The sequence below is a fragment of the Aptenodytes forsteri genome, unplaced genomic scaffold, assembly GCF_000699145.1.
Source record: "Aptenodytes forsteri isolate BGI_AS27 unplaced genomic scaffold, ASM69914v1 Scaffold422, whole genome shotgun sequence".
NCBI lineage: Eukaryota > Metazoa > Chordata > Aves > Sphenisciformes > Spheniscidae > Aptenodytes > Aptenodytes forsteri.
Window position 1 is genome coordinate 695,121 of NW_008795687.1, and position 12,453 is coordinate 707,573.

General features: G+C 49.0%; 2 protein-coding genes across 2 annotated transcripts; one reads left to right on the forward strand and one right to left on the reverse strand.

Moving 5' to 3' along the window:
- Positions 1-14: 14 nt before the first annotated feature.
- On the forward strand, positions 15-10,667 carry TTLL9 (tubulin tyrosine ligase like 9). The gene is given in 12 exon segments (XM_019472997.1): positions 15-64; positions 726-783; positions 930-1,094; positions 4,182-4,303; positions 4,391-4,581; positions 5,140-5,198; positions 6,132-6,334; positions 8,000-8,113; positions 8,610-8,673; positions 8,675-8,716; positions 8,797-8,905; positions 9,336-10,667. Coding segments are annotated over 12 exon segments (1,248 nt in total). The 3' UTR covers positions 9,407-10,667.
- A 433-nt stretch (positions 10,668-11,100) lies between these two features.
- Positions 11,101-12,418, reverse strand: PDRG1 (p53 and DNA damage regulated 1). The gene is made up of 3 exons (XM_019473000.1): positions 12,277-12,418; positions 11,823-11,903; positions 11,101-11,495 (listed from the first exon to the last, which is right to left on the reverse strand). The coding sequence occupies exons 1-3, from the start codon at positions 12,341-12,343 to the stop codon at positions 11,413-11,415; spliced, it is 231 nt and encodes a 76-aa protein (XP_019328545.1). The 5' UTR covers positions 12,344-12,418; the 3' UTR covers positions 11,101-11,412.
- Positions 12,419-12,453: the final 35 nt, after the last annotated feature.

The window sequence follows — 12,453 nt, forward strand, 5'->3', positions numbered from 1 at the left end:
GCGGCGCGGTTGCCATGGGGACGGGCGCGGCCCGGCAGGCGCAGGCCCGGGCCCAGGCCCGGAGGTAACGGCCCGGAGCGGGGCGTCCGGCGGGCTCGGGGCGCCGCGTCCCCGGCTCTTGCACATCCCCGAGGCGGCGTGTTAAACCCCGGACGCTCCCCGCGCAGGTGAGGGCGAGCACAGCGCCAGCAGGGCCTCCTGCCCCCGGGCCGTGCGCTGCACTCCATCCGCCCAGCAAAAGGAGCTTTTGCCTTAAAACCACCTGAGGACGGTGCATTGCAATAGGGCCTCCAAAACGGCTGCGTTTCAGGGAGTCTCGTTTATATCCGTGGGCAGGTTTAGTTGCAACAGGTAAAACTCCTCCAGCCTGGGAGGCCTGCCCCGTCCTCTCCGCGGTGGTGTTTCCGCTGCAGCACGGCGGCTGAGCGGGATGCATCCCTGCTCTGAGCCTTCACGCTCACCAGCGTCGGCACGAATGGAGGCTGAGGGTGGTTTACCACACTGGGCCGTAACCTGCGGCGGCTGGGGAGCGGTGGAGCTGGGCTGCTGCGGCCCTGGGGGGTGAGCCTGCTTGCAGAGGCAGTTACAGCTGTCGGTGTGGGCAGTGCTGAGCAGCGCTGCCTGTTCTGGAGAGGAGTGTGCTGACTGCACAGGAAGGCTACGTTAGAAATGGTGGAACACAGATTGTGAGGCCTGCTCTGTTCTGGCTTCCCCTGTTCATGCAGAGATACAGAAAAACAAAATCGAGCCTTCTCCTCCGCAAAGAAAAAGCAGCACTCGATGGTATCCATATTTATTTATTTTTCTCTTCAGAGTATGTGGTGCAGTTGATCCCCAGATGTCACCAGAAACTTCTCAAGGGCAATTAAAGTGAGTCAGACTGTGGGAGCATTTGTTGAGCTGAACCTTATATTTCTTTTTCTACTTAGTTGATTCAGAAGAACTGCTTAGTAAAGAATCTGAAGAGGTTTCAGAAGCAGTTAGAAGCAGGAAAGCTTGAGGCAACAAAACGTGCCTTTATTCCAAAGATCTTCAAAATGCCTTCAGAGCACTATTTGTTTGTGGAAGAATTTTGCAAGAATCCTGGCATCACTTGAATTCTGAAACCAGTAAGTATGTGCTCTCCAAAGGAAAGTGAGACAGAGATGAATGGATGCCTTCGTTCTGCAGAGGGAGAGGAGAATGTGCAGGAAATCCGCAGGAAGAACTGGGCATAGCAAGGTGGCTCGGAGCAGCAGTGCTCCTGGCCAGCGTCCTGGTCAACACGTACTACCAAAGCACTTCTTCTTTGGTAACAATTTGTTTCAGCAGTCAAAAGACAGCTCAGTTTATTTGTAGAGCCAAAGTTAACTCAGTGGTGAAGGTATGAAGTGCAGAGTTCTTGTGTGGAGGAACAGATTGTGCTCCCAGGGGTTCTCGCTGTGGGGTTACGGCCAAGTTCATGCTCTGAAATCTTTCAGTTTGGCTGCAGGTGTGCAAGAGGGTGTGTGTGTGCAGGGCAGCTGTCTCATTGGGCTTCTGGTTAAGCAGTGTTTTAGGGCAGCCCCTAAAGCTGGAGCTATGAAAACATCTGTTTGGTTTTAGATGCGAGCCTGTGTAAGTCCAGCCAACTTACTGAGCGGACTTCCATCCTGAGAATGTGAAGAGATTACGGGAGACTCCATGAGCAGCCTGGAGTGCAAGTTGGGGTGGATTTGGTTGGCACTGGCTTCTCTCTGCTCTGCAGTTAGAGACCTGAAGTGTAGCCTCATGTTCTGAATCACATTTGTCCCCCCAAACCTATAGCTACCTGGAGCTGGGCTGAACGCAGCAACTTCCACTTCAGCCAGTGTCCTGGGGACTGAGGAAAAATCGTGTTTCCTTTAGAAATTACAACAATATAACGTGATGCTGCGAAACACCATGCTTCTGCCAGATGATTCGAGCCATTTAACATCATGAGTATCGTGCCGTGGTGCATAATTAAAAATACCGTGAGAGCTGCTTTGCTTTGCTTTGCGCAGCAGGTCTGGCGAGGAGGCTGGGACAGGAGGATTCGCCTTACCCTGCGAGTCAGGCCCATTGGTGAGGGCACACTTACGAGAAGTGAATGGGAGGTAATTATGCAAACTAATGTGAATTACAGCCAGGAGGATAGCAGCTAGTGATTATCTAACTCTACAAATGGGAATGTGTTAATTGGCAACAAAAAACCCTTATATTAAGCTGATTTTATGCCCACAACCTCAATTAACATGATAAATAACCAGAGTACAGTAAACAAGGATATAGGAAAAGCCTGTGATTACTGAGATTATACCAACAACTTAAATGAAATAGTTTGTGGCTGACCTCAAAACTCACAGACAAGTAAAAATAAACTCCATGTTACTTCTGTCGGTCTGTGCTCTTGAGCAGCCCTGTGTTGTAACGTCTCAGCTCGCCTACTCCCACGCTGAGCTGCAGTAGTAGGTCAGGACGTGCACAGTGCCACATCCTGGGGCTGCAGGAGTCTGGACCTCCTTGGGAAGGTACCCTGGGGAGCCTTGCTTCTCGGGCGGCTTATCTGGGCCACTCGACACCCACTTTCAATACACTGTGCAGCCTAGGCTATCTTCAGGATTGTTCTGCTCTTGCTTGCCATAGTTCTCTGACATCTTTCATGAATTTCCTGTTTAATTAAGTTCTATAACGTACTGTCGCGGAGGGAGTGAGACTGCACTTCACTCGTAAGAGAGAGAAGCAACAGTACACTTCATTGATAGAAAACAGTGAGTTAAAGCGTGAGTTAACAAAGTTCAATGGTACATGCGACAGTGGTTTAACAAGATTCGATGGCAAGGTACGCTTGATTCTTTACTGCATAGAGGACAGGGTCAGACAACACTGTCAGGGAGACCCTCCCGTTGAGCCGTGAGGTTCAGAAAGGACCCCCCTGCTTTCTAGACTTATGTCTAAAGGATTATATATGCACAATTAATCCTTTATATCACTTAGCTACGATTTCAAAGTTTAGCATGCTGTTAGTCACTTACCGAGGATCTGTTGCGGCAAGGAATCTCTCAACCTCGAGGAGTAACCTTGAGAGGCGTCCCTACTCAAGGGGAGATCCCGCCGCTTTGCAGGAGAGCTCAACGGGCCCTGGGCTCTCCACTATTTATGGAGTAAGATGATTGACTTATAGTCATATTTGCATATCAGCAAGTCGTTTGGGTCACTGCTCCGGGCAGCCCTTGGCTACCGTGTTGCCATCCATTCCCGTAGTCCAGCATAAGCTGGATGCAGCCACAACGACCCCCACTGGTGGTCGTTGCTTACGTGGGGCGGGGCGGGGGGAGCACACCACCACACGTACACAAATTTAAAATGTGACTTCACAAAATTCCCGACAACATATGTTGCGTTACTTGTATTTCTGCAAGCATGTGACAGAGTTTGTTTATTCGGTACTGTGGAACTTCCCCATAGGCTGGCTGCCTGCTCTGCCCTTTCCTCCGGGAATCCTCCTAACACTTAGGAATCTGAGCTTTTTGCACTAGAGGGCTGTTGGATCCCGCTGCCCCCGTAACCTTAAATAAATGTGCTTGCATACAAACAGATGATGAATCAGGTTATGCAGGGCTTCTACACTGAAATTCTGGGAAAGAGCAGGAAATGCTAATGTTAAAGCCGGTAACTGCTCTTCCGTCTGTATGTTGGCAGGTCACAAGGTGAAGGAATTTTCCTGTTCTGAAAACAAGGATATCGTTGATTGAAGAAGGTGAGAACAACTCTCTGTCTTCTTCTTGGGGAATACCCAACAGACATTGTGGTTTTTTGCTCTTACTTCCTCCTCTCCTCCTGCCGGTGACTTGTTCTGTTCTCCTGTGCCCGTCTCGTGCAGTATTCCTTCACCATTCCCCAGGGCAACAACAAAGTTTCTTACCGTGGCTTTTCCCAAATGGTCAGGTACTTTATCTGGGGTCTGACTTCTTATGCTTTGTGTGCATGTTTATATGTAAACTTCTGATATTGGGTAGGTCTAACACTAGGCAGCAATATCAGCAACTGGGTTATATTATACGTTTCTCTGCACTTCATAGGTTGAAAGTTTGACTTGAGAGTTTATGTTCCAGTGACATCTGTAAATGCAAACCACCGTTATTATGCCAGAAATGGATTTCCTTGCCTTAACACCCAGTTGCTCTTTCCTCTTCTCCCAGTACATCCCACTGAAGGCCTGGTTGTAGAGAGGTGGATTTTCTCACTTTTCTAATACACGATTTACTCTGAATAGCAGAGATGATCACTGTATCCTACCGGTCTGTGTGTGCCATAAAGAAGGGTAAGAAAAGGAACGTACAATTCTACTGCTTGATGTTAGATGCATCAGATGAACCTTGTCACTTCTGACTCCTGCAAACACCTACAGGATTCGGCTGTCCTGTCGCTGTTGCTGTCACCTTGTTTCTCTCCTGTCTTTTTTCGTTGGAAAACTGGAGTCACCGGATCACTGGAAATGTCAGTTTGACAAATCAGCTAGGACCGAAGCTGAAACATCAGTCCTGGTTTTGTTAGTGGTTGGACGTTGGCAGCCTTTCTTCTTCCTCAGCTTCACAGAACGTAAGGACAGGGTGATTCATGGGGGAGAACTATTTGATTTCCTATATGTCACGCTTGCTGCAGGATTGAGTTTGATAGCTTTCATTTGATTAACACATCTTCCCAAAAGGTATCCCACCTCAATTTGGTGGCTTAGGAGACAGGAAAATCCATCACTTCTCTCCGTGAAAGTTCAGCAAAGTTCATGCTTGCTCTGAATGATCAAAAGCCTTTCCAGAGTTGAGGGTACAGCAAGCTGCCTTGGGTGAAGGCACAGTGGGGTTTGGAGACGTGCTGACATGAAGAGCTTCGTGCCAGCCATGAGGTACAGCACTAGCTCAGGCCAGTCACTCTTTCATTTCCCAGATACCACTCTTGATTACTTCTGATTTTTAATTTTTCCTGCAATTTTTAGTAAGATATCTTCATGCAGTATTGGATTTAAGCTCAGGTGGCTGTTACAGATAGGGAAGATAATTAATTGGCACTGGGGCAGAAGAGGACTGTTTAGAGTGAGAATTCCGTATTTGCTTGTTCGGTGTCTGTTTGTCTTTCATCCTTATCTCTACTTCATTCCAGATGTTCGTCTCACAAATGTGGCAGTGCAAAAGACCACATGTGATTATGATCCCGGGAAGGTGAGGGATATGCACTGCCTGCGGACTATTCCCCCGCTGCCCGCCATTGGGGCTCTTCTGGCAGATGCAAGCAAGCTGACCTCATCCTGCCAGCTGCCGTGCCGTGGACGCGTGCTGCAGCCACTTAACTGTGCTGCCTTGTCTCCTGATACCCATGAATGCGATTTCGTTGATGGCAGCTTTAGGAGGGAGGGAGGCTGGGCGAGCGTTCTGCTTCAATGTTGCTCTGCAGCTGTCTGCACATCTAGAAGGCTGATCTTTTTGACTTTAAACCTAGTAACTTTCTGGTTAGCGCTCTTCTGAGATGTAGATATCTTATAGCTCAGCCCTTCGCTTCTAAGACCTCAGCGGTACAACAAGGTTGACATTGCTGCACAATGCTTAGCTTCCTCTCTCAAGGGGTGGCAGCTGAGTGGTACAACAAGGTTGACATTGCTGCACACAACTGTCACTGTTAAGCTTCCTCTCTCAAGGGGTGGCAGCTGAGAGAAAGAGAGAGAGGGAGGGAAAAAAAAAATTAAATGGAATGTCAGATTCCTCGTGAATCCGAGATGAGGGTCAATGTTTGAGAGTAATGGAGGATGGTGTTGAGCTTCCCATTTTATGGGCTGCTCCCTTCTATAAATCTCTCTTGTCTGTATGGAAAGGAGGATCTTTGCAGTACCCTGATAGGAGAGAAGATGTTGATTGCTGTTAGGGAACTTCTGATGGGGACCTGGGGACTTTTTTTCCTATAGCTGTACAGTAGTCAAGCCTGAAGAGTTTAACTGCATTGTGGGACTGGTGGCCGCTACCTTCTGGTCTCTGGCTTTTTACTAAGAGTTCTTGCTGGGCTGTGGAGACTATAGGGTGATGACTGAAAAAAATCACATGGACTAAATGTGTGGTCATCTGTTGGGAACAGCTTAGTACGATTGTGTTTGGATGCCTCAGGGCTGCAAGGGGGTGATTCAGCAGCTCGGACAGCACTCGACCGCCCAGCGTTGGGCAGGGTCAGTGGAAGTTCTCTTTGTGGATACGGACGATGCTTTCATCCACAGCCTCCAGAGCGTTCAGAAGGCGATTATCAGAGACAAACAGTGTTTTGAGCTCTATGGGTACGACATCCTGATCCATGAGGACCTGAAACCATAAGGGTGTTAATAAACGTACAAGGGGTTATAGCACCAGGCCAGCTGCTTTCCCTGGGACAGGGGTCTCTTGTGATGCTTCTGCGTCTTGTAGGTAGGTGCTTGCAGGCTGGCTGAAAGTGAGCCAGTCTGGAACTGCAGGTGAAGTGTAGAGAGGTTTGGACGGTTTTACATGAAGGGAGCTGCCGTCTGGAAGGATACAGCTGCTTTTGCTCCGAGTATCGGGGTTTATTAGCTGGGTGCAGCACCCTGTAACTTTGTCTGTAGGACCTCTAGCACTGTGTTGTGAAACCCTGCCAGTTTGGCTATTTCTGGAATATGTTCCCCTCATACGTTATCAGCATATCACAAGTATCACAGCACTTGCCAGAGATGGAGCGTTACCATCATCTCTTCTCACAGCAGTCCCCCATCAGCATTGATAAACCTCCAGCCGGTGCCGTTTAGCTGCCAGCACTAAACATAACCCGTGTCTATGGTACGCCGGCTAAAAGGCAGACCCCAACTGAAAGAGGTCCCTCCTGCTAATTGTGGAGAAAAGGACTCCACAGGAGTTGAGGGTATTTAAAACAAAGCAACAAAAAAACCCCAACTTTAAAACATAATTTGACTCTAGATTTTTTTTTTTTTAAAACACAGCTTTTCTCACTGGCTAAGGGAAAAATATGTATCATTAAAGTTCAGCTGAAATTCTCAGAATTTTATCTGCTATGTACGCAACCCAAGAATTGCAACAGCAGGAACCCAAGAGCGCAACTGACTTGTCATTACAGGAGTTGAGAAAAACAGAAACAGCAAATAGTACTTCAGAAATGACAAGCAAATAGGATTATTATTCTTTCAGCCTTAATCACGTAAAGTGCAAGCAGTACCATAGGTAAGGAAATTTCCCTTAGATATGACTTACGTTGACAGTGCTCTCCTACGAAATGCCTTCTCTAATTTATTTTTTTTAACTCTTCCTCTAACCAGACATGGTAGCTGGTATACCTGTTGCAGCCCTGTCTCCTGTCAGCTTCAGTCCAATGTTTCACGTGGTGCCACTGGGGACAGCTTTATTTCAAATGAGCAAATAAATGCAGCTCAGCTGTGGTCCGGGATAGCTCTAATTTGCACAATTTACTCTGCTCATAGCCTCAAACCAAATTACTGCTTAGGCAGCCTGCACGTAAAGAGCTGGAGTCACTTCAGTTGGTCAGGAAACAAATGAATCAGAATGAAAGTCCTCGATGTCGTCGCAGTGCTCAGATATTGCTGCTGGGCTCTCATAGGAGAGCTATTTGAACACCGTGTTGTGCTAGGAAACTGTTCCCAGGAGATAGATATCCGCATTCTGCCACTAAAAAAGGGTTAATGCTCATTCTGTGAATTCTCCTCAGCATTTACTGCTTCAGCTAGACTTTGGTTTTCACTTGTATGTCTGTCTGGAAGCTAGAGGGATTTTTTTTTTCTTTAGTACCATCGAGAACAGGAATAGAAACTTTGCAATAAGCTCAGAATGTTCTTTGGCTCGGTGCATGGGAAAGAGATCTGGGGTTGGATTTCCTATTGCTTCACACTTACTCCTGCCTGCTAGCAGGGTAATGACTTTGTGGACAGGCATTTCTCTTAGATGAACCATGGGCAAAACTGCCTGTTTCTCCCTAATTTACAGTTGTCGTATTTCCTCAGCTGCCTTCTGGAGGTGAATGCTTCACCTTCCCTCGCTGCCAGTAGCCAGGAAGACTGTGAACTCAAGTGTCATCTACTTGAAGACGCACTTCATATTGTGGACAGGGAGGGCAGGCAGGCAAAGATGTTTATTACCTTCTAAGGGTTTTTATTAAAATGTTTGGAATGGATGGTCTGGTTCCACGTCTGTCTTGGCAACTGATCATAATTCTCTAACCTTTATAGTGATTAAATGATGAATTTCCAGAAACGGAGCGAAGTAAGCAAGCATGCTGCCACTTCAGAGTGGGAAAACAAAGCAGCACGGGGCTGCAAAGGGGATGGAGTCTGTGTCAGAGCTGGGACTTGCACAAGAGCTCTCTTTCAGAGGCCCTTCTGCATTGTGCCTCCCACACTTACCGCTTCTGGAGCGCTCTGTTCCAAGCAGCTTGTCTTGCAGCATTTTGTGATTGACTTTACAACTGTGCTAACCTCAGATATTAATAGTAGAAAGATGTCCACTGCTTTCAGCTGTTCAGCTTTGTCTCTGATTGTCTGGGAGTTTATTCCTGTGCGCAGACAGATAATTGTCATTGCTCAGGTACTTCAGTAAGTGTATTTGACGTTGTAGGCTGACGGGGAAGGAGAAGCGTGTTGGAGGCTTTGACCTGATATGGAATGACGGGCCTGTCAGCGGGGGGGGGAAGACTGGGTACTCCGGTGAATGAGAACGTCATGGCAAACACACATTTAGGTGTGTGCTCATCCAGCGCTGGCAGGGTGCCCTGCTCACATCCTTAAGCTAACCTGCACATCAGCAAGAGGAGAGCACACACCTTTCACTTGAGAGTAAGAGAACAAGAGCGGGCTTGTGGGCTTTTACGGGATTAAGAGACCAAAAGCAGCAAATGCTTTCCAAAAGTGGATGTAAGCGACCGGGCTGCAGGAGCACTGTTGAAAACAAACACATAAATGTAGTGGGGACAGTGTTGTTTATAGTCCTGCTTTTCAAGCATTAAGTCACAGCAGAGTGCTTCATATGCCAGCTTTGCTGCAAAAACTGCTCTACAGTCACTGTGGTGACTGTTTACTGGGCACGTTCCTGAAGCTAGTTATGTATTTTACTGTTGGGAAGTAGTACTCGGATTCTAAAGTCATACTTCCGAGAGGCTGACATGTATGGTAACTTCCTTTTGCAGTACGCAGCTCAGTGTGCCTACAATCGTCTCTGGCTGTAGTTTCTAACTAACAAAACACGAGTACAGCTTCACCTGAAGGCGGGACATTACCTCACCTCGACAGGAAGGAAGAGTAAGGTGATGTGTAACTAACTCCCCTGTTAACGTTTTCATTGCAGGCTGCTACGATGACAGGAGGAAACAACTGAAGCAGCTTTTCAGGAACCTTCCTGCACAGCAGAAAGTGTAATGTGACCCCAGGCTTGGGATGGGCGAGATCACCATGGGTGAAGTTCACTCTCTTTTCCTCGTATCGGGCAGCAGCAGTTCCCACTTCTCTGCACACTGCTGGCTCAGCACAAGCCGCTGGCCTTCTTGCTTCTGAAGCTTTCCCAGCTTGGAAGCTGCAATAAGCTCAAACAAAGTATTTCGTAATGGCTGACACAAGACACAAGGGATGCTGGCTTCTCGGCTGTCCATCTGCACTCGCATGGCTTAGTTCTGTACCGTGTAAGAAAATAAAGGGGCTAAACACATTCTGCACAGCAAAACAAAGCTTTTAGGGAAGGCAGGCACCTGATCCTCCTACTGCTACTACTATGGAAACATGTCAGAGCAGAAAACCTGTTGCCATGATACTGTAAAAATAACCTCGCCATCACGTTACGGAGATGCTGACTGGCCGTACTACACAGGTTATGTAAGAGTGCGGCTCTAACGCAGGGACTTGGCGCTCTGTACTGCCGCTCGCCTCCAGAAGAGATGCAATTTTCTGAAAAAAGCTACAGGCAAGATAGTTCAGGTAATAAGTCCATGTTATTTTTAATCTGTGCATCTGAAACTTAAGGCTGAAGTGGACAGCCTCGCTTCTTGCAGTTGTACGTGTGGGGTACATGGCGTTAGCTACAGAATTTTACAACTTAAATCAAGCAATGGTAGTTGGCTTTTTAGATTTAAAGAAATCCCATCTCAGTTTTAAGGAGTCCGAAACAGGGTATTTTCAGAACGCCGCATCATTTGAAGAGCGGTTGGAACCGGACAAGGCGGTGCCGGGTTGCCTGGAGGAGGCACCTCTGACCTGTTCGGCTGGAAGGCGGTCAGGGAGCCAGGAAAATGGCGGTGCTGCGGTTGAAGTTCTGCGTGGCTGTGCAGAAGCTGCAGCAGGGAAGAGAGCGAGGGATCGGGCCCAGCTCTGTGTTACGCGTGCGAGGTTTGACAGAATGGTTGAACTACCTCGAGAGCCAGAGAAACAAGGACAACTGCCGTGTTCCAACATTTTTAAATGCTATCCAGAAGTATCTTTACAGAAGTTGAAAAAAGAAAGGGCTTGGCAGGACCCAGACACTTTCCTGTATACAGAGAAAAATCAAACTCATTGTAGTCCCTTACTAATTATGATTACTTTTTTTTAAAACTTCTTATGGTCTTAACCAAGTTGTGCTGGGGTAGCACGTTCAGACTAAGGAGGGTAGTGTAGAAGACAATAAATGTTAAAACCTTTGAAGAAACCATTAGTGGTTAAATCAATTGTCCTTTCCTACAAGACAGGCTCAGTGACCGTTCGTGCTCAGCCCTATTCAGGCTTTTTTTAAATATACATACATTTTATCCCTTCATCTAGTTTTGAAAGCCTCCTTTCTGTGGTCTCTTGCCTTCCAACTTAACAGTAGAACACGTTTTCCCAGCGAGACTAAAAGGATGCTGCCTCCCCCTGTCCCTCCCTACACATCTTACAGATTCCTGACGTGCTTCAGATATATAGCTTGGCTTTGTTTTAATACCACAGGCGCGCACAACTCCTCTTCTGTGCTTCGGGCACGCTGTGGATTCCCAATTCCTCCTACTCCTGTTCCCGACACGACAATGAACCAGCTCTGAAGCCAAACTCCAGAAGCGCTCGCATAAAAACCCAACAAGGAACACAGACACACGGAGTTAGGAATGCCCCGCTGCTCCGATTTTAATAATCCCACTTCCACCCCGGCCACAGGCATTTGCCCAGCGCTGTGTCCCAGCCCGTGCCTCGGCGCAGCTCCGCCACCCGGGCTGCAGCGAGGAGCAGGAAGGGTTCGTGATCCGAGGAAACTGCAGCATCGTAGCCGAGGAGCCAAAGGCTTCTCAGTGCCTGCCAGGGACCTCACCCAAGGTGGGCTCCGGCCACGCCGATGTCCTGCAAACCCCGAAGGCTGCGGCTATTGCAGTGTGAGCTCCACGGGTGACAGCCCGAACACGCGCCGTGACGATGGCACGGCCACCTCAGCCCTCCAGGATGCGATTGATTAACTTCATTTCCTCAGCGGTCATGGGGTTCAGGTTAAATCCCTTCAGCTCAGTTTTACCTAAGAGAACACACAGAAAAATCAGGATTTTGCTACAAAATAAGTGAAGCAGTCCACGGGAAACTCTAGAGGGGCCGCGGGGAGGGCAGGGACAGCCCTGGAAGCTGATGCGGGGTCACCCCGGCGTGATGTGGGAGCCCGTTTAGCGTGCTGGTGGGTGACAGCTCTGCACCAGGAGCCGTACAGTACTGCTGGAGCAGGGAGGGAATCGCAAAGCCAGCGGGAAATTGGCTGCAGGAACACACAGAGCTCAGGAGTTTCTGGATCCTCCCGACACGCGACATCTGCTCCCAGATACTGAGAAGGTTCCAGAACAGGAACGTTTACCTTGAGCTTCGAAGAGGCGGTTGACCTTCACGCGCAGCTCTTTCCGGAGGTTGTTTATCTCCTCATCCAGGTGTTCCTGGTCTGAGACAAGCGGGACAGGCGTAAGGAGGACTGCGGGCTCTGGGGTGCAGGCTGAACCTCCCGCAGGACTCTCGTCATGGCAGCCCAAGCCCGGGGGGCGGGAGAGGGCTCTTCCCCAGCTGCCTCGGGGTCCCACCCTGCCCTCCACTGCCCACCGGCCTGAGCCCCAGGTTGCTTCGTGCCCGAACGTGCTTCCCAGGGCACTGCTCGGGACAGCCGAGCGACGGCGATGGCCAGCATCTGCCTGTGGCTGCTGGCGGGAGGTTTTGGGCACGTCGAAGCCCAGCGCTGGACAGAACCCCGTTTATTTTTCTAAAATCTTATTACAGTTCAGGCTATACGTAGGCGGAGACTTTTGGGCAGCCTGCCTTACCCTTCTGCAGCATCTCCTTGGTCTGTGCTTTTGGGAGCTCGATGAACATGTTCCCGAAGCAGACCATGGCCTTGCCTGGCGGGGAGAGGAGGAAGAGGAAGAGGCTTTGTCAGGGAAGCCTTCCTCCCCGGCCACGCAGCCGTTCCTCGGGCAGCGGGGCTCACGGTGGACGCAGCC